Source organism: Pongo pygmaeus, chromosome 3 (genome assembly GCF_028885625.2).
Source record: "Pongo pygmaeus isolate AG05252 chromosome 3, NHGRI_mPonPyg2-v2.0_pri, whole genome shotgun sequence".
NCBI lineage: Eukaryota > Metazoa > Chordata > Mammalia > Primates > Hominidae > Pongo > Pongo pygmaeus.
The window spans coordinates 126,373,015-126,397,982 of NC_072376.2; the positions used below are offsets into that span (position 1 = coordinate 126,373,015).

The 24,968-nt window shown below is 36.4% G+C and overlaps 1 protein-coding gene across 18 annotated transcripts in view; it reads right to left on the minus strand.

The window, feature by feature from the left end:
• Nucleotides 1–24,968, minus strand: part of CAMK2D (calcium/calmodulin dependent protein kinase II delta) — a 316,681-nt gene that overhangs the window by 97,842 nt on the left and 193,871 nt on the right. For all 18 annotated transcript variants that reach the window (XM_054486326.2, XM_054486351.2, XM_054486339.2 and 15 more), the window contains exon 5: nt 1,899–1,964. In XM_054486326.2, coding sequence (XP_054342301.1) covers nt 1,899–1,964 — 66 coding nt within the window. The remainder of the gene's footprint in view (nt 1–1,898; nt 1,965–24,968) is intronic.

Sequence of the window (24,968 nt, forward strand, 5' to 3'; positions counted from 1 at the left end):
TAGTGAGAATGGATTCAATTCTTAATTTTTTGAGAACTAGTAAAAAATTTTTACAATGTTTTGACAATCAAATAGCCTCTTTTGAGACAGGGTCTCACTCTGTCGCCCAGGCTGGAGTGCAGTGGCACGATCTCTGCAGCCTCCACCTCCCAGGTTCAAGTGATTCTCCTGCCTCAGCCTCCTGATTATCTGGGACTATAGGTGCATGCGGCCACACCTGGCTAAGTTTTGTATTTTCAGTAGAGACAGGGTTTCACCATGTTGCCCAGGCCGGTCTTGAACTCCTGGGCTCAAGCAGTCCTCCCACCTCCGCCTCCCAAAGTTCTGGGATTATAGGAGTGGGCCACCACATCTGACTGAGAAATAGCCTCTTTATGTAGTTAGAAGGGAATGTTTCTTCTCTTTGATTTTGTCGGAGAGCTTTCATAAAAAATATCTTAGAGCTCTTTAGCAGTAAAAATAGTCTCTATTTTAATTTCAACCAGTATTTTTCAAACCAAGTAACAGCCTGTTTAACATAACTTCGAAGGGCAAAATAAATGAAATTCCCTAGTTTAGTACCTCGATTAAAAGTATTACTGTTTCTTGGCAAGTGGCCAAATAGCTACTTCCAGAGGTTCCCCAAGGCCCCTTTCAGGACCCTAATGTGGGGATTTGGGGTAAACTGAGCAAGTGATGATTCATTCATCATAGTATAAATTACACAGAATTTTCTATTTGACTTTGGCCATAAAAATTCCATTAAAAAATTAGAGTGTAGTCATGTACAGATAGATTCACAAAGTGCCATAAACAGTGCATGAAACCAAGAAGAAAAATTAGAAACTTAGAAGTGTGCCTCTGAGGGCAAGGAGGGGCTGGGAACCTTAATATCAGCTGGACATCTGTTGAGGGTCAGGCTACAATGGGATTAGCAAGCCTTGGGAAGCTCTGATGGCATTGGAGAATGGGAGCAGAGTCAATCTCTGCTCCCAAACATCTCATTTACATTGCTAATAATGAGCCAATCACTCTTGATTAGATTTTTAAAAATAAAGGACAGTTACAGAATATATAAAAGTACACAGGAAAATTTACACCATGCAATCTAAGTAACATCTAAGCAAGTGGTTAATGTTATTCCACTCCAAAAATGTTGCCTTGGATAGCCTAGGAAGTTGCAAATTAGACAAAAAACTTAGCCTTTTTTAAACTTTTGTAAAGATTTTGCCAATTAACAAGACTGAAAAATTACTCTTGAACTCTCTTAAATGCCTGAATAAATATTTTTCAACTCAGAGGTTCAAGGGTTTTAATGAAATTTCCAAAGAGTTAATTAGCTAATAATAGTTCCTTAAAGAGACCACTAAGACTTTTTTTCAGGCTGTTTCTGTTTTCTGTCTGTGATGATGAAAATGTTCTATATCTGGTCTGGCCAATTGGTAGCTACTAGACACTTGTGGCGACTAGGCCGTTGGCTAGACCAACTACATGGTTAGACCAACTGAGAAATAAATTTTTAATTTAATTTAATTTAATTTTAATTAATTGAAATTGCAGTAGCCACACGTGACTACTGGCTACCACTGGGCAACCTAGACTCTATCTAGGGATTAGAGGATTTCAATCTTTGATCTCTGATTTTCACTAAAAAATATATTGCTTTAGCAGAAGTCATTCCAATTAGGTGGGGTGTTTTGGTTTGTTTTTCCTTGTTGTTTTTGATAAAATATGTAATCTAACTACAGATGCTAGATAAAAATATAGACCACATTCATAGAGTTTTTTTTTTTTTCTAAGAATCATCCTGGAGATCCTTAAAACATTTGTTTGTATAAACATGCATTTGTAAAGAAATATACTGAAAAAGTATTATTTGAATGTTGAGTCTTGTATCTTGCCCAGGGCAAGTCACTTACCTGGCATCAGCTTCACTGTAGTATTCTCTTGCCACTATGTCTTCAAACAGTTCACCTCCAGTAACTCTGGGAAGATAAAAAAGATAATCACATTGAAAAAGAGGAAAAAAAAATAAGCATCAATAGATTTGCAAATGTGTCCATATAGATGTTTTTCTTAGATGATTTAAAAAAATCAAAACATTTTAAAACATGAGACAGTGTTTATAAGTCAAATCTATACTACACTAAACATTTTAATCTTTTTTATTTGTCTATCATTAGACACATGAGGTCACAAGTTTCTGTATGCCATAAATATAGTAGGCAATATCTTTCACAGAAAATGGTTTTCATTTCAATTTTTCAAATATTAATGATATCTGACAAAATTTTGGCACAGTTTAGAAACATTTTCTGAACAAAAGGAGATGATATACATCATAGCTATTGAGTATGAGTTTGCAGGCTGTATCCTTCCACGTATCCTTTTGCTATTTTTGCGTGTGTGCATCCTTAAACATACATTTTTCCCCTTGAAAACACACACATAAAAATAGATGCTTTTCCCACAAAAGTGGGATCACGTGCTATATGTAAATAATTAAGCTAATTGTATTTGTCATTTTACATTAAATTACGGGCACCATGTCATATCAGAAGCATTTTCCCCTAATTTAACGTAACATAGCAATGAATAGAGATATGCATATGTGTACATACATGCGTGCACACACATGTATGTGCATATTAGAGGGTATTTCTACAAAAGAAATTCTTACAAGTAAAATTACTGGGTGAAAGAGTACCCACATTTAAAATTCTGTAGAGCAGACAGGGCAAATCACCTTCCAAAATGGTTGCACCCCCAAAATTGTGAAGGTGCTCACAGATCCAAATCATTACTAATAATAGTTATTATTAATAAATAAAGAACACCTATTCAATTGTGGAAAAGTTAATATGAATTTCTTGGTTATTAGCGAGGTGGACCATTTTCTCATTTATCAACCATTTCTTCCTCTGCTATGATCTGGCTTGATTTTAAAAGGACATTTCATCTTTGGGGTTTAACCTTGTAAGAGCTAACATTTGCTGAGTTCTTCCAACGTACTAAGCTTTATATTAACTTATAAATCCTTACAATTGCCTGCCGAGCAATTCCCCTCCCAGTTTATTGATGAGAAAATGGAGGCCCAGAGAAGTTAAGTAACTTGCCCAAGATCACACAGCGTTTAGTGACACAGGCAGGCCATCCACTCCACAGCTCATGCCCTCAACCACTCCACAGTGCAGATTTTCCAATAATGACACTGCCAGTCTTTCCAGTTTAGAAGGCATGAGTCATTTGGAAAAGCATCAAGTAAAGGTATAGAGCTTCATGTATGAGCACTATAGAGTGAGATAAAAGGATGCTAAATTAGTTTTTCTTTTTGTTCACTTGTTTGCTTTTTGCTTTATTAAGTTCTGAAACATCATCAAAGGATAGCATGTTTTAGAGATCACCAGTTAGTATTCTCTCCCTTATTCTCCTTTCCAAAAGGAAAAGATGGGATACTAAAAATTATAAATATGTCTGAACATTTATGCAACTTCTGCCTCTCTTAATTGCATTCTGGATACTTCAAAGTCCTTTAACGTCCGTCATTATTTCCAATTCTATTATTTTTACATATAAAATGTTTACCTAAAATTATCATATAAATCTTCATATAGGCATGTTCTAAAAATCATGGTTACATGTACATAATTCCATTTAATAGCATAGCTATTTATTCCAATAAGAATCTATAATAAGGCAACCACACAATGTACCTTACATAAATTCCAATGCAAAATAATTAGACAAAAAACACTTTCAGCAAATCTACTGTTGCCTGTATAGTGATGATAACAATTTTGTGAGATTTCTTCCTTTGAATGTGACTAATGTATTATAGATATAATATATACTCATAGTTATCCTTGTTTTTGACCATAAGTACCTAGAAAACCTACATACATTACAGACAATTTTGGATTGTTAAAATGTTTAATAAACATTGATTAAAGTCTACTGACATTAATACAATTGCTGCTATTTATAGGCTCCTTAAACATGTTATTTGGCCTACGAAAAATACCAGATCCTGGATCACTGGGCTCTCAACTTACTGATCTTTGTTATATTAGCATCTAACCTAGCATTAATACATATTTGCTTAATTAATGACTCTTGAAGTAATGATTAAATGAATTAACCCAGTTAGAGAATCATGCTATCCATTTCATTTACTGTAAATCTGAACTTTACATGAGTTTAAAAAAAATCATACACATACCAAAGTTTAGCTATACATGGCAATAGGTTTTATTTCCTAAGGGGTTCATATTTAAAGGAGAATATTTAAAAGTCAGGGGGAGTAGCATTCTGGTAGTTTTCAATAAATCATAATAGCTTTAGACAAATTTGAGGGGTATAGATTTTCATGTTGAGTTTTAGATTGTGTAGTTAACTGTGTCTGACAACATTCTCTCTCCTAGCATTCATTCTTCCCATTATTTAAAAATATCTTAACACAAATGAAACCATTTTATCATTTCTTCTATATGTATGATAAATGTCTGAAAAGGAACAAATATCAGTCATAATAGAATTCAATGTCTTGAAGAGAAGCTACTGAATTTTCTAACCTTAACATATTTCTATACTAACATTATTGTTTAATAGAACACAAAATTAAGCCATAGTTATTACATATTCTTGAAAATTTTTACTGTGCTGTGTGAAATTTCATATAATGCCCAAATTAAATCAGTCTCATGAATAAATTGTTAATTAACTAATTAGATACTTTGTGAATAAATTGATGTCAGAGTTCTACTATGATATGAAGGATATCAATTATAAATTTGAAGCATTAATTACCATTTATAAATCTCTAGAACATTAGGGCTCACAAGGAAAAAAAAAGATAACTCTAGAACATGAAAAGATGAGACTACCTATCAGAAAGATAAATATTTGTGTTATTGTTGTTACTTATAGTGATGTCGATTCACACTGTATTATTACCCTGTATAATAAATTGTTCTTCTGTTTCTAGTGTACAATTTGCAATTCCCATCAGAAATGGTCAAAATTAATTTCATCCAGAATACAACATTTGTAAAATTTCATCAGTAGTAGATCTTTGACCATGAGGCTGAGCAGCAAGTAGAGTCAAAGACTGGGATTTAAAAAATAAAATGGTGCCACATTAACCCAAGGAATAGCACTGACTTGGAGATTAAAAGCAGTGCTCAAGGTGGTGGGGGAAAGCCAGGAACTTCAGGTTGGAGCTGATGGAAAACAGGAACCAAGAGCGGCACCTAGTTAATGCACAAGTAGGAGGCAATCTTGCTAAGGTAGGACTGGGACTAACTCCTGGAAAAAGGAGTAATTTCCCCTGGGAAATTAACTTAAAGCTGAAGAACAAACCTAGTGAGATGAGATTGCCAGACCTGAAATCCAAGCGTCTGAGCAGTGGTAACAGAGGTTCATTAAGCAGTTAAGCGAAGAATCACCACCATCGGATTTTTATTTGTAAAAAAACTTATCTCGTGCTGCCTTGCATTTAAGCAACTGGTATGTCTTCATTTAGTGATGAAGGCAGAAGTTGTAATGGTGACACATTCATCCGTGTCACCTGCATGGTCATCCAACACACTGTCTTCCACTTGTTGAACAATAACAATAACAACAAATATTCACTGAGTGCTTATTGTGTGTGCAGCTACCTGGATATTTGTGCCCCCTCCCCAATTAATAGGTTAAAATCCTAACTCCCAAAGTGCTGATATTAGAAGGCAGGGCCTGTGGGAGGTAATGAGGTCATGAGGGTGGAGCCCTCATTTGGGGTCGTTACGAAAGGGACTCCAGAGAGCTTTCTCCTCTCTTTTCTCCATGTAGAGATAAAAGAAAAAGTCAGTAGCCTGCAATCCAGGAAAGAGCCCTTGCCAGAACCAGACCACGCTGGCACGCTGATCTCAGACTTCCAGCCTTCAGGACTGTGAGAAACGTCTGTTGTTCAAGCCACCCAAGCTATGGTATTCTGTTAAGCAGCCCAAAAGACTAAGAAAATGTGCCAAGACTAAGCGCTGTTCTAAGTGCTCTAGAGATTGCAACACAGCAACCCTATGAAGTAGATACTAGTGCTATTTCTGTTTTACAGACAAGGAAACGAAAGTAATGGAGATTAAGGTCATTTCCCAAGAACACACACAAAAGAAAGGAAAAGGACTAGTTTTTTTCTTGTCTGTGCTGCCCTACTAGCTTGCCTCTTGGACACAATTTGGGGAGCAGAGAAGGGTAAGACAAGGGGCTCGGAATAGCGCAAAGGATCATGCAAAAAGACTGGGAAGAACACAGACATAAAGAATTCCCACTTATGTGCCCTTTAATCATGGATTAAAGTCAGACGGTTTGACTACTGGTGAGGGCAGGAGAGTAGTCACTGGTCAGTGTGAAGCTGATCAGGGCTCATTAGTAGGAGTGTTACTGGGTGTCTTGGCTGGATGATTCTACATTACGAGTGTGCAGATGTCCTGTATATGGCAAGACTGTCAGCACCAGGCCCTGTTGTAGGTGCGGCAGCACTACCTTGTCAACGTACCAACCAGTGTGCCAACTCCATCCATTTCTAGTTACCCCAGGGGCTCCCCAAAGACCCCTGAAGGGAACCACATGTCTAAATGAACAAAGTCTATGGGGATACAATGAAAAATGTGGGTCTCCTTAGCACCATGTTCTAAGATATAAAGTAAATCAAGCCAACCACTGGTGTAAGGGTCTGTCAGGCAGAGCACATGACCAATAATGGGACATTGTCTCTTCAGCACCTTACACAATGCCTGGCCCACAGGAAGAGCTTAATAAATGTTTTCTGAGTGAATAAGTGATTAAATAATTAAATGGGGGAATGAAACTATAAGCACCACTTCACGATTTTCTGGTTTGACCTGTTATTTGAGCTAGTACCTGAGGGTGAAGAGGCCCAACCACTTTTTCTATTATGTAGGTACTGATCTCTAACTAAATCTTGCTGATTATATCTCCAAAACAGGACTTGAATCAAGACTTCTATCTCCACTACAATGTCACCAGCCTAAGTCTCTGCTATCTCTCACATGCACCACTGCAATAACTCCTAATGGGCCCCATTTCCTGTCTTGCCCCCCAGCCCCCGCATCAACTCTCCACACAATAGCTTTAAATGTACATCCAATTTTGTCACATGTCTGCATGAAGCTCTTCAACGGCTGTACACTGATTTTTCAGGCCAACTCCTGACATGACCTTCATGTCTCCGCTTAATTTGTATCCCACCTATCTTCCAATTGAGGCCCCCTCTGTCTTGCTCTAGTTGTGATGGCCTTCCTCCAGTTCCTCAAGAATAGCAAGCTCCTTCCTGCCCTAGGGCCTTTTCACATGCTTGTCTCTCTTCTGGGAATTCCCAAGAACACTCATGGAGAAGGAGAATGTCAAATTTGAAAGTAAGTGGTCTTTCTGCATTGTCTGTGAGGTGACAGTCTTTATAGCATCCTTTCTATGTCCTTATGAAAACCTTAATAATGAATTCAGGGCTGTGCAAGCTGTGTTTTGCAGATTAGCTCTTATGTCTTACCATAGTACTTATCTTTTTTGATTTCAGGCTGGTTTACTGAGTCAGATTACCTCTTCAGAAGCCTATAATTTGTAACTGCATAGTTTTGCACCAGTCCTACCCTTAGCTCCCCAAAATTCCACTGGGCACATATACGTATATTATGAGCATGGATGAGTTGATACAATAATGCACTCAACTCTTTGGAAAACACAACAGCTGATACCAGAGTACCTGTGCATATATAAAACACATTTTAAAAATAGAAAAACACTAGTAGTCTACTCAGATAGATTGGTGAGTGCCCTGATGGGGCATTAGGCTTCCCTGCCAAGCATAACCTTTGGTCCCTGAGATGTACAGTTCTTGGAGTTGAACCTGGGCCCAGACCCAAAGATGCAAGATACTCTTTTGGAGGTGAGGAATCTGGCTGAAAAGAGTTGGTTACACACTAGACCCAGAGTTGGACAACAATAATTTCCCATTAAAGTAGTGAGACAAAAGAAGAAATAACACACTCACGTAACTCACAATGTAGTTAAACCACATATACAAAAATTCAGTTTTCATAATCACCATTTAACTTTCTGCTTCATCTATCCAAGCTAACTAAAGAACCAAGTCACATTTTTAAGAGTTAATTTTCATATATGTATAGTAAGTGTTTTTAATTCTCAAAGTCATTAATCTTTATTGGCCCCAATATTTTTAGTAATTTGCTATCAATAATTTTTATTATGGCCTCAATATTTTTAGTAATTTGCTATCATTAAATTATATATACAGTTGGCCCTCTGTATATGAGGATTTGACATTGGCAGATTCAACCAACTGAGGATCAAAAATACAGTATTCAAAAATAAACAAATAAGTATACAGGAGGATGTGCACAGGTTATAGGCAAATACAGTATTATGACATTTTATATCGGGGACTTCAGTATCTGCAGATTTTGTTATCTGAGAGGGTTCTCGATTCAATCTTCTGTGGATAGCGAGGAACAACTGTAATACATACATATACACACACATACACTACTATGTTATGTGTGTATCTATATATGTAATTTCGCTTATAAAATACTGATTTTGCTGGGTGTGGTGGCTCACGCCTATACCCCCTGCACTTTGGGAGGCTGAGATGGGAGGACTGCTTGAGCCTAGGAGTTCAAGAACAGCCTAGGTAACATAGTGAGAGCCTGCCAGGTGGGGTGGTATGAACCTGTAGTCTCGGCTACCCAGGAAGCTGAAGTGGAAGGATCGCTTGAGCCTGGGAGGTTGAGGCTGCAGAGAGCCATGATCATGCCACTGCACTCCAGCCTAGATGACAGAGCGAGACCCTGTCTCAAAAATAAATAAATACTAAAATCAAATATTAATTTAAAGAGGTAAATGGAAGATTTCTAACATGTCAGGCATTTCAAAAGGTATCTGACCTATATACTCTACTGTGCATTAAAAAAAAAACAAATGAAAGAACTCACTGTATATGGTTTTACAAGCACCACAGATATTCTAAAGATAACAAGAATATTTACAAAATAGATTTTAAAAGAATAGAGAAGTCCATCTAATTAGAAACAATTTGAAAACACAGAGGAATTATGTATTGACTATTGGAATTCAGTAAGCCTATCAGATAAATTAAAATCTCAATACCTATGCTATCTCTTGTCATTCACTAGACTAAGTTTCAAACAATATAATATGGACATGATTATTTTTATTTATCTATAGGTTAAAATCATTGCCATTTAAAAATCCCTTGTATTATCACATTTTTTGCTCATATTTTGTTATTTATCATGCTTGGGTAATCCTTAGAGAAAAATTATAATCACTTTAAAAAATATCTGCCATTGGCCTGCTGAAGAATGTTACTAACTGAGCATCATTACCTGATAAGCTACATATTATTAATGTCACATGTACTGAAACAGCCTAGGAATCCTGCCAGGGTTAGGCTGAACCTTCTTGTGCACGTAAGATTTCACTGTTAATGCCAAGGCAACTGCCTTTGACTGAAAACATCATCACAGTTAAATTGTGTTTCACATGTTAATTAGGATGAAATCATTTCTGTATATCAGTAATTCATCTAAAAGTTAGCTTTGGTCATCAGAAAAATGAGCATTTATTCAGCCACAAAATGTGTAGATCATGTTATGAAAGCAGGAAAGCTACTTTAGATAATGGGTGAATTTATACCCCAAAGTTCAGATTCTAACATATTTCTAATCATCAACACTCCAGAAGTAATCCTGAAATAGAGGTGACAGATGAGTGAAGCTACTGATTTGTTGATACGCCCCTATACGACAACAGGTTTTCCAGGTTCTGGAACATTGGAGGTTTCAAAGATGTCAGACAAGAAGAGATTCTATCATTTATCAGTCTTCAATACTCAGAAGACCAACAGATCCTCTGCTGGAGAGGAGATACTGTTACTGTTGATCCCTGTGAGTTTGTAGATGCTTACAAAGGGAGGGCTCAAGCTACAGGTGGCTGCAAGCTATTTAAATGGTCCTTCTTGTTTTGAGGATACCAGGACATCCCCTACCAAGCTCTCCAGTGGGCGACTCATTTGTTCTCACAGCATTTTTTTTTTCCTGAAAATACAAATAACTTCATGGAGAGTTAAACTTTGTGATTAAGCAGTGTCATTTATATACTAATTCTACAAATACTACTCAACTTTATTCATAATATGTGTGAGCTTTGCCCATGCTAATGGACAAGAATATAAAGAATCAAGTTGTAAGTTCTATCAAGCATCTAGTCTAGTGGAGAAAATAGAAACATAAATAAAAAATCATGTTCCTGTGGAACATGCTTTAACTAAAGCATAGGTCTATTTTTAAAGCCACAATCCTTAAGACCTAGCAAATCCTAGACTCAGGAATTGTCCCATTTACAGAGGAAATATGTATACTTGTAAGTAAAAAAGTTTCACCCAATACTTACCTTTTTGGCATGATGAAAGGAAGAAGAATGAGCACAACTGGGACACATGTGGATTCTATCTGTGTAGACACACTGATGAATACACAGTAACATCCACACTGGAACATTACACCAATCAGTGCCCCATGCCAGCCAGGAAGGCTGGGAGTCTTGCTGCATCTTGTCACTTATTGCAGTTTATGAAGAATTCTTGCTATTTCCCCTATTTCCTGTGCTTCCTAGAGGGCTCCACACCACTGCTATACAGATTCAGGAAGTTACTCCATACAAAGGATAAGCAAAAAATGAAGAGGAAATAATAGTCTCATAAAGGCTAAGGGAAAAGAGAGGAGAGAATAATGAATTCCTTCTGTGGGTCAGAGAAACTTTCATAGAGGACCTGCTATCCAAGGAGGACCTTACATAAATGAGGAAGAGTTGGCCAGGAAGAAATGTGAGACATGAACACCTAGGAAGAAACAGGAGTTCAACTGGAAAGAGGAAAGAAAAAAGGAACAAAAGAGTTGGAAACAGGAACCTCAATTTCCCCTTATTTGATCTCTAACTTTCCTCTCATTCCTCACAAAATTCAGGATATATTTTATTACTACAGGGACTTACACGATAGGTGTGGTGGCTCAGGCTTGTAACCTCAGCATTTTGGGAGGCCAAGGCAGGAGGATCACTTGAGCCCAGGAATTCAGTCTGGGCAACATAGTGAGACCCTGTATCTATAAAAAATTTAAAAATTAGCTGGACATGCCTGAGCATGCCTGTAATCTCAGCTACTCAAGAGGCTTAGGGAGAAGGATTGCTAGAGCCCAGAGGGTAGAGGTTGTAGTGAGCTATGATCACACCACTGCACTCCAGCCTGGGAGACAGTGCTAGACCCTGCCTCTTAAAAACAAACAAAAAGGCTTACAAAAGCTACCTTTTCCCAAATGTGCTCAACATTCTTTTTGGTATACTCTAGTGACTGTGTTTTACAATGAAAACTAGTAGCTCATTTCTAGTTACATAAAATTTTCCCATTTATCTGAATAAAGGCTTAAGCCAATCTAGACATTTTTAAAAAGATAATGCCAGATTAATCTCCACACAGGCTTAACAGAAACAATGCTTTCTGAAGGGATGTCTAAGATAGTAATATCATTTTTTAAAAAAAGATCAAGAGTTATTGCCAGTTTTATTCCCAACCTTTTGATTTTGTCAATAGCTAAGAAGTGACTTAGTAATTATCCCTAGGTTTAACATTCATCCTCACAAGTTCTTCATGCTTCAGCTTAAGTGTTCTGTTGCCATGTACTACAGATATCATCAGACAACAGATTTCTTATTTTTTACTGGCATTATAGTTGGGTCTCTGGAATATTACCAAATGGTTTATTGTATGTGTGCCTGCATACACGTGTACACACAAGCATATACACCCACTTAGTAAGCATTAAAGAAAAGCCTGATTTGCTCTAGTAATTTTAGCTGACTTTTTACTGGATATAAAATGTTCAATGAATTAAAAGAAAAAGCATCACTGTAAAGCTGCGTAATTCAATTTAATTTGAAAAGAGTCTAGTCTGAATAGCCATATTTCTAAATTATGGAATATTTTTCTAAGGAAATGAAAATACATTTCTTTTAAGTAAAAGGTGATAAAGTCTTATTTGACTCCTTTACAAATTATAAATTCTGCCAGAGCTCCATTAAGAAACAGCCAAGCAGAGGCATGCCACATGCAAATTATTGTGTTAAGTAATTATCTAAAATCTTATTTATACTCATTTTCTTAGCACAATGCCTATTTAGAATACAGAGATTGAGGTAAGTCTAGATCATTCAAATTATTGTCAATTTAAAAATTATTCACTGATTCATGTATTTGTGTGTTACTTATACTACACTATCTTCTTAAAGGGATTTGAGACAGCTTATCATCTGTCAAATCATCTAAATTATAAAATTTCCCCATGTGATCCCTAAGTGCATGCTTTTTTCTTTTTCAGGCTAACATACGAAAGAAGGAGCAACAGATTTATACTTAACTGCTGCCTACAAAGATCTATACAGCCTTACATTGCTTCTATTTTTAATAATTGTAACAGTTCAGTAAGACAAATGTGCTTGATTTTAATAATCAATTGTTCATTGAATCAAAAAATGTTTGTTGCTTTTTATGTGCAAGTGTTAGGCAACTAATTTACTGAAACTTGGTTTAATAGTTTGGTTCAATAAATTGTTTTTAAAAAAACATTATTAGGTTTATAGGCATATATGGCTTTATTTAATTTAATGAATGCCTGCAAAATTACAAACTCTTTATTCACACTTAGTAGTAGCTTTGTCACTATTCAACAATACAACAAGATAATCTTTAGCTGTGCACTTAAAAATAAAATGCATTCTGGCCGGGCACAGTGGCTCACACCTGTAATCCCAGCTCTTTTGGGAGGCCAAGGCAGGCAGATGCAGTCAGGAGTTTGAGGCCAAGCTAGCCAACGTGGTGAAACCCTGTCTCTACTAAAAATACAAAAGTTAGCAAGGTCTGGTGGTGGGTGCCTGTAATCTCAGCTGCTCAGGAGGCTGAGGCAGGAGAATTGCTTGAACCTGGGAGGTGGAGGTTGCAGTGAGCCGAGATCATGCCATTGCACTCCAGCCTGGGTGATAAAAGCAAAACTCCATCTCAAAAAAATAAAATAAAATAAAATAAAATGCATTCTTACACACATAATAAACACAATATTTGTAGGCATTATTACTGGCAAATGTTAAGTTACTACAATGCAAACCAGGCACTCTGGATCTGGGTACTGAAAGCCATTTAATGTGTGGGTTTTCTTTCATTGAGAGCTTTCTTTCACTTTGTCTCTCATAAAATCCTCACTTTTGGTTCTTCCTGTATTTTCTTTCCCCACTCCCTCCCTCTGGTTCTATAGGGAAGGGCGTGTTGCCAAGGTACTGAACCATTTTGCTGGACCCTAAGAAGAAAACGAGGATGTTTCAGTGTTTCCAACTCTAAGATAGTGGTTTAATGGGTAGTTTGGTGGATGGTGCTATCCCAGATTTCTAATACTGGAGAAGGAAAGGTAATTTTCTTGGAGGCACTTCTTGGGATCAATGGGAGAAGAAGTGATGACAGAATACAATTATTTTTAGTTGATCACCTGGAGACTCTATTTAGCCACATTATTCAAGTCTGGAGTGTATCTGTACTCAACTATTGTGTTAAGAACAGTACAAATAAACAACTTCGGCACAGTATCCTATCCCACCCAAATATACTTCATATCGAGATTTATGTTTCACTTAAGCAAATTTTAATGGTAGGAAGCTTCCGAAAAGGGGGAGGGGGAACTTAGTGAAAAATATTACCGACTGTGATAGTGTTGAAGGAAGCTAACCTAGAATTTAAAAAATCCTTAGAGAATCTATGAAATAGAGACTCTTGATGGAGATAACTAGTTTCTTTTAAACTCTCATTCGTGACTATTAAATGTCTACTTCTCCATTTATAAAATGTTTCCTATATTAAGAGTTCTTTATACTGAAGCAATTTTACTAGGTTCATTTGCATACACATACTTAAAGCTCAGTTTCAAGGTATCAGTGACCTCCTCCTTGGAAAGCTAACACTGATTGGCCTAGAGTACATAGTTTCAGGCCCTTACCATGACATGCATGGACCTCCATAACCTGGCACACTCTTACTGAGCTCTCTCCCTTTTTAATTCCACACCAATTACCTTGAACTTTGGTTAGTTGCCTATTTCACCATGCATTTTTAACGTAATTCCTTGCTGTTAATGCCTAGCTAGGCAATCTTGATTTAATTTTCCATAAGCTTATACATTCTTCAAGAAAGAGCCCAAGTTTCCTCCAGAAATACTTCTCTGAAATCCACCCACTGTGCTTTCACAGCATACTATGCTTGTTTGATTTAAATTTCACACCGAGGCCATCTGCTTATATACCCATATCTCCTACTAAACCTCAAGATAAGGAAACGCAAGGACCATGTCTTACTCATTTTTGGTATCCCTTGAACCTAACATGAGCCTAACACATTGCCTGAGACATATTAGCAGCTCAATCAACATTAATTGAATTAAACAGTATATGACAGGGAAGATGCAATATGAAATCAGTTAAAACAGGGAAGTGGAACTATGGGTATTTTTTATTATTAACATTTTCCTTTAAAAGGAGGATTTAAAACTCCTATTCTTCTAGTCATTTGCACATTTATTCTTTTAACAAGTATGTACCAAGTGTCCATGTATTAGAGCCTGTATTAGATGAGGAATATGATGGCCCCTAAATTAAAAAAAAACCCAGAAAATACAAAATGTAATAGGACATCAACAGATATAACAGATATCCATGTGATACATAAAGGATATCAATTCAAATTTTCAAAGCATAAATGCTTGGTTATTACTACAGATAAGTCAGTTGAAACATCAAATGAAAGCAGTTAAGTTCAAAGGGTCTTCAGAAAAAATGATAACATTTAACCACAGGATGTGGTCAATCTCCTGTCAGACCACAAATAGTCACCAGCTGCAGATAAGTCTACGATTAGAAATGTTTTCAGCCAGCACCACAGTGTATTGGTTTGTGAAAGAAAACAGGCAAGGTATGGGGTTGGTGATTAGAAGTGAAGCTGGGTGGTCATGATCCTATAAATTTACCAAATCCAACAAATTAAAGAGGGCTTATTCAAAGGGCTGTACAATACCTCTCTATTTTGGCTGCCAAATGCTTAGAAGAGTTACTTTCACACAGAAGTCACAAAAAAGGCTGGACATGGTGGCTCACGCCTGTAATCCCAGCACTTTGGGAGGCCGAGGCGGGTGGATCAGTTGAGGCCAGGAGTTCAGGCACAGCCTGGCCCACATGGTGACACCACGTCTCTACCAAAAATACAAAAATCAGCCGGGTGTGGTGGTGCATGCCGGTAATCCCAGCTACTTGGGAGGCTGAGGTAGGAGAATCGCTCGACCCTGGGAGGCAGAGGTTGCAGTGAGCCGAGATCATGCCACTGCACTCCAGCCTGGGGTACACAGTGAGACTCTATCTCAAAAAAAAAAAAAAAAAAAAAAGAGGTCACATAAAAAATGAATAATTGAATGCACATGTGCAAGATAAGATGCCATAGATCATAATCTTTGCCACCCAGATGACAGAATCACATTAATTTGAGGTTTAAATCACTTTTGGGAATGTTGAAACATGCAGAAAAGACAGAAAACTACGATAAATTCCTTTTCCTGGCCTTTTCTGAACTCAACAGTCCACTTTCCTACAGAATAGAAAAAAAATTAGTAGAGGCTATTAATGAGTTCAGAGTTTAGATGCACTTTTGGAAGATTTTGTGGTGTTATTTGATAACAATCAGAATTTCTACATATTTTCATCATTGTAAAATGTTTTACTTTCTATTATTTATTCCGTGAAGTTATTATTTTTTCTTTTCAATATTATCTTCAGTTGCCACTAAGAATAGGAGAGTTTCATGCTAGAGGGAAGGCTGAAGAGAAGAAACGTCTCTCCCTTTTTCACTATGGAAAGTAGCAAAAGAGACTCTCTTTTGACTGTGAATCAGCTCTAGTAATACTGGTCCAGTTCAAAGAGCAGGAATCCCCTTCTTTTAAAAACCATGTATCTTCCTGAAGCTCTGAATGTTCAATTCTTTGTACTTTTGCAATATATGTGTAGAGTTCAGTCATTTTTAAAAGTCCAATTTACCTTCTGAAGATGAAACATAAGTTTTCTCCTCTACTGCTCTCACCTATGCCCAAATCATTGTCATTTTTTTTTGACTCCTCCAATATCCGTTTTCCTCCACTTCCATTCTGCCCTCCTATACTCCTTTGCCACACTGTAGCAAGAGAGAGCTTTGTAAAATGAAATCGGATTATTTCATATTTCTGATCTTCAAATCTTCCAACGCCTTCCTGGAATACACAGTATAATATCTAAATTCCTCTTTCTGGCCTACAAGGCCTTTGAGCTCTGGCCCACACCTATGTCATGTATTATTTCATATCCTTGCACCCTAGGACTTGGGATGTTTCATGCCACACTGGCCTTTGTTCTGCTCCTCATTGAAGCCACATTTTCTCAGGGCTATACCCATTGTTCACACTGAATGGAATATCTACTCACAGATCTTCTCAACATTTAGGTTTCTTCTCCTGAAACATCATAGCAACCATCCCCGATCACCCTCTAAATCAGCCATCAGCCCCTAGTTACTCACCAAATATCATCCTGTTTTCTTCATAGCACTAGAACTAAAATGATTTGCTGGGTTTCTTTGTTCATTTACTCATTATCCATCCCTTCCTCCTTCAACGACTACAATGTCAGTTCTGTCTTGTCCATCACTGTATTCCAGGACTTGGCAGAGTATATGCATATAGCAGGCATGCAATAAATGTCTACTGATTGAATTACTTAAAAAAAATCAGATGCACTAACATTGAGATCAAACAACCAAAAAAAGCAGACTAGAGTCAAGCAATGAACATTATACATGTTCAGGCCCCAAACATAACAACTGAGATCTTTTTTTTCTTTTCTTTTCCTTTTTTTTTTTTTGAGATGGAGTCTTGCTCTGTCACCCAGGCTGTAGCACAGTGGTGCGATCTTGGCTCACTGCAACCTCTGCCTCCTGGGTTCAAGCAATTCTCCTGCCTTGGCCTCCCCAGTAGCTGGGATTACAGGCACACGCCACCAAGCCTGCCTAATTTTGTGTGAGACAGGGTTTCACCATGTTGACCAGGCTGCTCTCGAACTCCTGACCTCAGGTGATCTGCCTGCCGCAGCCTCCCAAAGTGCAGGGATTACAGGTGTGAGCCACCACACCCAGCCAACTGAGATCTTTTGATCTGACATCTATTATCCTGTTATACAGGGGGAAATCTTAGATCCCCACATAAAATTTTACATTTCTAAGCTTTACAATTCTTATAAAACTACATAAAATAGTCTATGATTTTTCAGGTATCTCAAAGCAAATATGGATGAAATTTGAAACTGGTTAAAATGACAAGCATAGAAGTTAGTCACCTTATGTTAGAACTATGATACTTAGCTATTTAGCTGTGTGACTCAGAAGAATAACTTCTCTGAACTTCAGTGTCCTCATCTATAAAATGGCTAAAACAAGTATCTAATAGTATTGATGTAAAATTAAAGAGCTAAAATAGTTGAAGAACATAAACAGTGTCAGGTACACACTAGGTACCCAATAAACATTAGTTATAATTATTATTGCTTCAAAACAATGAGTCCTCTTTGGTTAATATACTGCAACCACATAACTAGACATCATTTTACTGGGTATTAGGTTTATATACTTAGGAGAAGTAATTAACAATAGCCTGATACTTCAACCATAAGATTTATAAATAAAATCTGTCCACATTGTATGTTCAGGGGTCTCTAATTTTTTTTTATGGAAAAGTGATGTTTTTAAAATTGTGGCAAAATACACACAGCATGAAATTTACTCCTTAAAAAATTCTTAAGGGCACAATTCAGTGGCATTAACCATAATGTTGTGTGACCATTTTCAGAACTCTTGATCATCCCAAACAGAACTCTGTACCCCAGAACTATCCATTCCCCCTCTCCTCCAGCACCTGGTAACCATTACTCTACTGTCTTTCCCTATGAATTTGCCTATTCTAATTATTTCATATAAGTGGAATCATTCAATATTTGTGATTTGGGTCTAGCTTATTTCTCTTAGCCTAATGTTTTCAAGGTTCATCAATGTTGTGGCATGTGTCAGAATTTCATTACATTTTTAAGGCTGTGTAATATTTCATCGTATGTACAGGCTACATTTTGTTTATGCATTTATCTGTTGATGGACATTTGTGTTGTTTCCACGTTTTGGCTATTTTGAATAATGCTGCTTATAAACATTGTAAATATCTGTTTGAGTCCCTGCTTTCAATTCTTTTTGGTATATACTGAGAAGTTAAATTGCTAGATCATATGGCAATTCTATGTTTAACTGTGCAAGGAATCACAAAACTGTTTTCCACAGCTGCTGTGCCATTTTACGTTCCCACCAGCAACCTACATGAGTTCCAACTTCTCTATATCCTGGCCAACACTTGTTACTTTCCATCTTTTGTTTGTTTGTTTGTTTTGTTTTTATAATAGTAATTTTAGCGGGTGTGAAGTACTATTTCATGGTGGTTTAATTTGTATTTCTCTAATGATGAGTAATGTTGAGTGTCTTTCTACGGGCTTATTGGTCATTTGTATATCTTCTTTGAAGAAATGTTTATTCAAGCCTTTTGCTCATTTTTTAATTGATTTTTTTTGTTGTTAAGTTACAGAAGTTCTTTATATATTCTGGATATTAACCCCTTACTAGCTGTATGATTTGCAAATATTTTCCCTATTCTATAGGTTATCTTTTCATTAATTTTTCTTTTTGTAGAGACAGGGTCTTGCTATGTTGCCCAGGCTGGTCTCAAACTCCTGGCCTCAAGTGATTCTCCCACCTCTGCCTCCCAAAGTGCTGGGATTAGAGGCCTGAGCCACTGTGCCTAGCCCATATTTTTACTCTCTTGATTGTGTCCTTTGATGGATAAAAGATTTTTAATTTTGATGAGGTTCAATGTATCTATTTTTTCTTTTGTTGCTTGTGCTTTTGTGTCATATCCAAAAAAACTGTTGGCAAATCCAATGTCACGAAAGTTTTTCTCCTACATGTTCTTCTAAGAGTTTCATAGCTTTAGCTCTTATATTTAGGTCTTTGATCCATTTTAAGTTTTGCACACGGTGTAAGGTAAGGGTCCAACTTTTAAATTTTGCATGGGATATTCAGTTTCGTTCTAAAAATTCTGGTACAATGTAGGAAAATGGTTGAAAGGACCACGTACAACTTGTATATGTCTATAGAGGTTAATTAAAAATGCATTCAAAGTTTCTTTTAAATAGAGAATATAAAACAAAACAATATCCGTGTTACCAGATTTTTAAGTAATTAACTTCTAAATATCTCACATAAGAATTTGAGAGAATTGGCCAATATTTAATCTAAATGATTATCATACAAGATCTTCTCCAAAGGTCAGAATTCATGCAATTCTACCCACTTAAGAATAATATCTCTATAAAAATATTAAATTGGCTTTTATGTTGTTGTAGTTTAGAAAAATCCATTTGTAGCAAATACAAACATATGAGTCGATTCCTTTAGATTATAAGTATTTCACAGTGAAGCAAGTTTATTCCTGTTTTATTGTTTATGGTGAATATAATTGAGATGATTAAGAATATAGTTCTGCCAATAAACAAATTTAGTAAAGTTGCAGGATACAAAATCAACATACAAAAATCAGTAGTACTTCAATATACTAACAACAGAGTATATGAAAAAAATCCAGAAAACAATCTAATTCACAATAACTACAAAAAGGAATAAATTTGAGCAAAGAGATGAAAGGCATGTACATTGAATTCTATAAAACATTGATAAAAGAAATTGAAGACAACACAAATAAATAGAAATATATCCTCTGTTCACGGACTGGAAGAATTAACGTTAATTAAGTTCATACTAATGAAAGTGATCTACTGATTCTATGCAATCTCTACCAAAATTCTAACAGCATTTTTTTCACAGAAATAGAAAAATTTGTATGGAACCATGAAATACTAAAATTTGTATGGAACCTCAAACAGCTAAAGCAATCTTGAGCAAAGAGAACAAAGCTGAAAGCATCACACTATCTGATTTCAAATTCTATTACAAAGGTATAGTAATCAAAACAGCAGTTACTGGCATATTATCAGATTCATAGACCAATAGAAGAGAATTGAGAGCCTAGAAACAAATACATACATTTATGGTCAACTAGTTTTCAACAAAGATGCCAAGAATACATAATGAGGAAAAAGAGAGTCCCTTCAGTAAGTGGTGACAGAAAAACTGGATATTCACATGCAGAAGAATGAAATTAGACATTCATATCACACTACATATAAAAATCAACTCAAAATAGATTAAAGACTTAAATGTAAGATTTAAAACTGTAAAACTACTAGAAGAAAACATGGGGAGAAAGCTCCTTGACATTGGTCTGAGCAATGAATTTTTAAATATGACACCCAAAAGATCAGACAACAAAAGCAAAAATAGATGAGATTACATGAAGCTTAAAAGCTTCTGCTCAAAAAAGGAAACAATCAACAGAGTGAAGAGACAACCTAGAGAACGAGAGAATATATTTGCAAACCATACGTCTGATAATGGGTTAATACACAAAATATATAAGAAACAGACAACTCAAAAGTAAGAAAACAAATAACCTGATTAAAAAGTGGACAAAGGACCTGAATAGACATTTGTCAACAGCAGACATACAAATGGCCAACAGGTGTATGAAAAAATGTTCAACATAACTAATCATCAGGAAAATGCAAATTAAGACTATAATAAAATATCACTTCACACTTGTTAGAACAACTATCATCTAAAACACAAAAGATAAGTGGTGGGGATGTGGAGAAAAGAGAACCCTGGTACACTACTGGTGGGAATGTAAATTACTACAGCCATTATGGAAAATAGTGTGACACTGCCTCAATAATTTAAAAAATACAACTACCATATAATCCAGTAATTCCACTATGAGGTATATATTCAAAGGATATAAAATCAATATATTGAAGAGATGTCTTCACTCCCATACTCACTGCAGCATTAACAATAGCCAAAAAATCAATCTAAGTGTCCATCAACAGATGTGTGGATAAAGATAATATGGCATATAAATACAATGGAATACTATTCAGCCTTTAAAAAGAAGGGAATGTTGTTATTTGTAAAAACATGGATGGCCCTAGAGGATATTATGTTAAAAGAAAAAAGCCAGGCACAGAAAGATAAATACTGCATGATCTAACTTACAATGTGCAGTTTAAAAAAGTCAAACTCTGCTGGGCGTGGTGGCTCACGCCTGTAATCCCAGCACTTTGGGAGGCCGAGGCGGGTGGATCACCTGAGGTCAGGTGTTCAAGACTAGCCTGGCCAACATGGCAAAACCCCATTTCTACTAAAAAATAAAAAAATTAGCTGGGCATGGTGGTAAGCACCTGTAATCCCAGCTACTGAGGAGGCTAAGGCAGGAGAATCACTTGAACCCAGGAAGTGGAGCTTGCATTGAGCTGAGATCGTGCCATTGCCCTCCAGCCTGGGTGACAGAGTGAGACTCCATCTCAAAAAAAAAAAAAAGTCAAACTCAGAAGCAGAGAGTAAAATTGCAGTTACCAGAGGCTAGAGGTTGGAGGGATTGGGAAGTATTGATTAAAGCACACAAAATTTCAGTTAGGAGAATAAGTTCAAGAGATCTATTGTACATCATGGATACTATAGTTAGTAACAATATTTTGTATACTTGAAAATTGCTAAATAGTAGATTTTAAGTGTTCTCACCAACACACACAAAATTAGTTTGGTAAAGTAATGCATATGTTAAATGCATTACATAAATAGCTTGATCTAGCCATTCCACAATGTATATATATATTGAAACACCATTTTATGCACCATAAATATATATAATTTTGTCAATTAGAAAGTAAAATTTAAAAATTTTTAAAGAGTACAGTCCTGAACAGACAGAAAATTCCCTACTCATGCATGTAATATATATGCCTATTTCTTTTCCATAACTTTAATTACTCTTTGAAGTCCAGTTCACAATTCCCCACAATTTCAAAATAGCTGATGTAACTTGCTGACATCACCAGGTGCACTTTAAACTCATCATTGTATGAATTATTCCTATTGCAAACTTAAAGCTGTACTATTAAGAAATAAGTTTCCAACTCTTTCTCTATGGGACACTAAAATATAAAATTATAAAAAATAAAGCTATGATGTCTAATTCTGTGCAATCAATTAATTTTAAAATAATGTTATCACTCTTTACTTGAAAAGATTTTAAGTAATTATTGCGTATAAAAAACAAAATAGGCTGGGCGCTGTGGTTCACACCTATAATCCTGGCACTTTGGGAGGCCTAGGCAGGTGGATCACCTGAGGTCAGGAGTTTGAGACCAGCCTGGCCAACATGGTGAAACCCCATCTCTACTAAAAATATAAAAATTAGCCGGGTGTGGTGGTATATGCCTGCAGTCCCCACTACTCGGAAGGTTGAGGCAGAATTGCTTGAACTCAGGAGGCAGAGGTTGCAGCGAGTGGAGATCGCACCACTGCACTCCAGCCTGGGTGACACAGCGAGACTCTGTCTCAAAAAAAAAAAAAAATCATCATCATCATCATCATCATCATCAAAGCTGTTTGAGGTGATTCATGAGAAGTGATGCTATCAATTAGGTTAAGTGTGTTCATATTTAAAGTGGCACCTATAAACATAGGGAAGAAACGAATAGAGAATGTTAAGATGAGTGCAATCTACAAAGGATGCAATAATAAGCCTTAGATACTCTGAGTAGCGTTTGACATCCACAGGGTCTTTATCAAACTTTGGCTGAATTCTTGCTCTACCATTTATTGTTCTTAAGCAAGTTATTTAACCTCTTTAGCCATCATTTTTTAAATAAAAAGACTAATAGTTGTTTTGTGTTTACATTTGATAAAACAATGTATTCAGCAAAGTACATAGCATGTATTAAGAACTCAACAATTTTGTCTATTTTTGTTATGATAATGATAGAAAAAAATGGGCTTTTAATGTGTTAACCATTATGTCACCTTTATTTTTGAAGGTAACATAGTATGAATAGAGATTTGCAACAAAAAGTCTGCATATAAAATGAAGAGAATGAATATGTGAAGAAACGATTTTAAAAGAATACCATATCTTGTTACACCTAAAACCATTAAAAACCCTAGAAGAAAACCTAGGCAATACCATTCAGGACATAGGCATGGGCAAGGACTTCATGTCTAAAACACCAAAAGCAATGGAAACAAAAGCCAAAATTGACAAATGGGATCTAATTAACTAAAGAGCTTCTGCACAGCAAAAGAAACTACCATCAGAGTGAACAGGCAACCTGCAGAACGGGAGAAAACAATCCATTCATCTGACAAACGGCTAATATTCAGAATCTACAATGAACTCCAACAAATTTACAAGAAAAAAACAACCCCATCAAAAAGTGGGCGAAGGATATGAACAGACACTTCTCAAAAGAAGACATTTATGCAGCCAACAGACACATGAAAAAATGCTCATCATCACTGGACATCAGAGAAATGCAAATCAAAACCACAATGAGATACCATCTCATACCAGTTAGAATGGTGATCATTAAAAAGTCAGGAAACAACAGGTGCTGGAGAGGATGTGGAGAAATAGGAACACTTTTACACTGTTGGTGGGACTGTAAACTAGTTCAACCATTGTGGAAGACAGTGTGGTGATTCCTCAAGGATCTAGAACTAGAAATACCATTTGACCTAGCCATCCCATTACTGGGTATATACCCAAAGGATTATAAATCATGCTGCTATAAAGACACATGCACACGTATGTTTATTGCAGCACTATTCACAATAGTAAAGATTTGGAACCAACCCAAATTTCCATCAATGATAGACTGGATTAAGAAAATGTGGCACATATACACCATGGAATACTATGCAGCCATGAAAAAGGATGAGTTCATGTCCTTTGTAGGGACATGGATGAGGCTGGAAACCATCATTCTCAGCAAACTATCGCAAGGACAGAAAACCAAATACCGCATGTTCTCACTCATAGGTGGGAACTGAACAATGAGAACACTTGGACACAGGAAGGGGAACATCACACACCGGGGCCTCTTGTGGGGTGGGGGGAAGGGGAGGGATAGCATTAGGAGATATACCTAATGTAAATGATGAGTTAATGGGTGCAGCACACCAACATGGCACATGTGTACATATGTAACAAACCTGCATGTTGTGCACATGTACCCTAGAACTTAAAGTATAAAAAAAAAACCACACCTTGTTCCACATAAAAATACAGAAAGCTTTCAGAGCTTTTATCTGATATATAATGTATTCGAATTGCCTTACTAATACAGAGACATTGTGGCACCGAGAAGACAGTACACAGAAGGTCACACAAATAGGCTACACATTTACAATAAGCAAGTTTATTAAACCTCCATGTTCCAAACATTCAGTCTTTTGGAGGGTGATGTCAGTTACTGCAGTAAGAAGTAAACAATGTAATTGCTTGTACCGCCTGAGATCTATCAACAAGGATAGTTATAAATGGATATTCATGCTTAATAATTACAAGCACATAGTTTGTAGCATTAGAATTTATCTTTCCTAGGTTCTACCATCACTATTAATACTTTTTTGGTATCCAATACTACATCTTTGTGTCCAAACATTTTTCTCATTGTGTTTGTTCTTTTCTTTGCTATAATACCAATCAGCTGCTGGAGACAAGATGTCTTAAATGGTTCAAAAGAACGAATACACCTGAGACTTGGTCTTCCAAAAAATTAGCCTAGTCCTTAATGGGAGATAC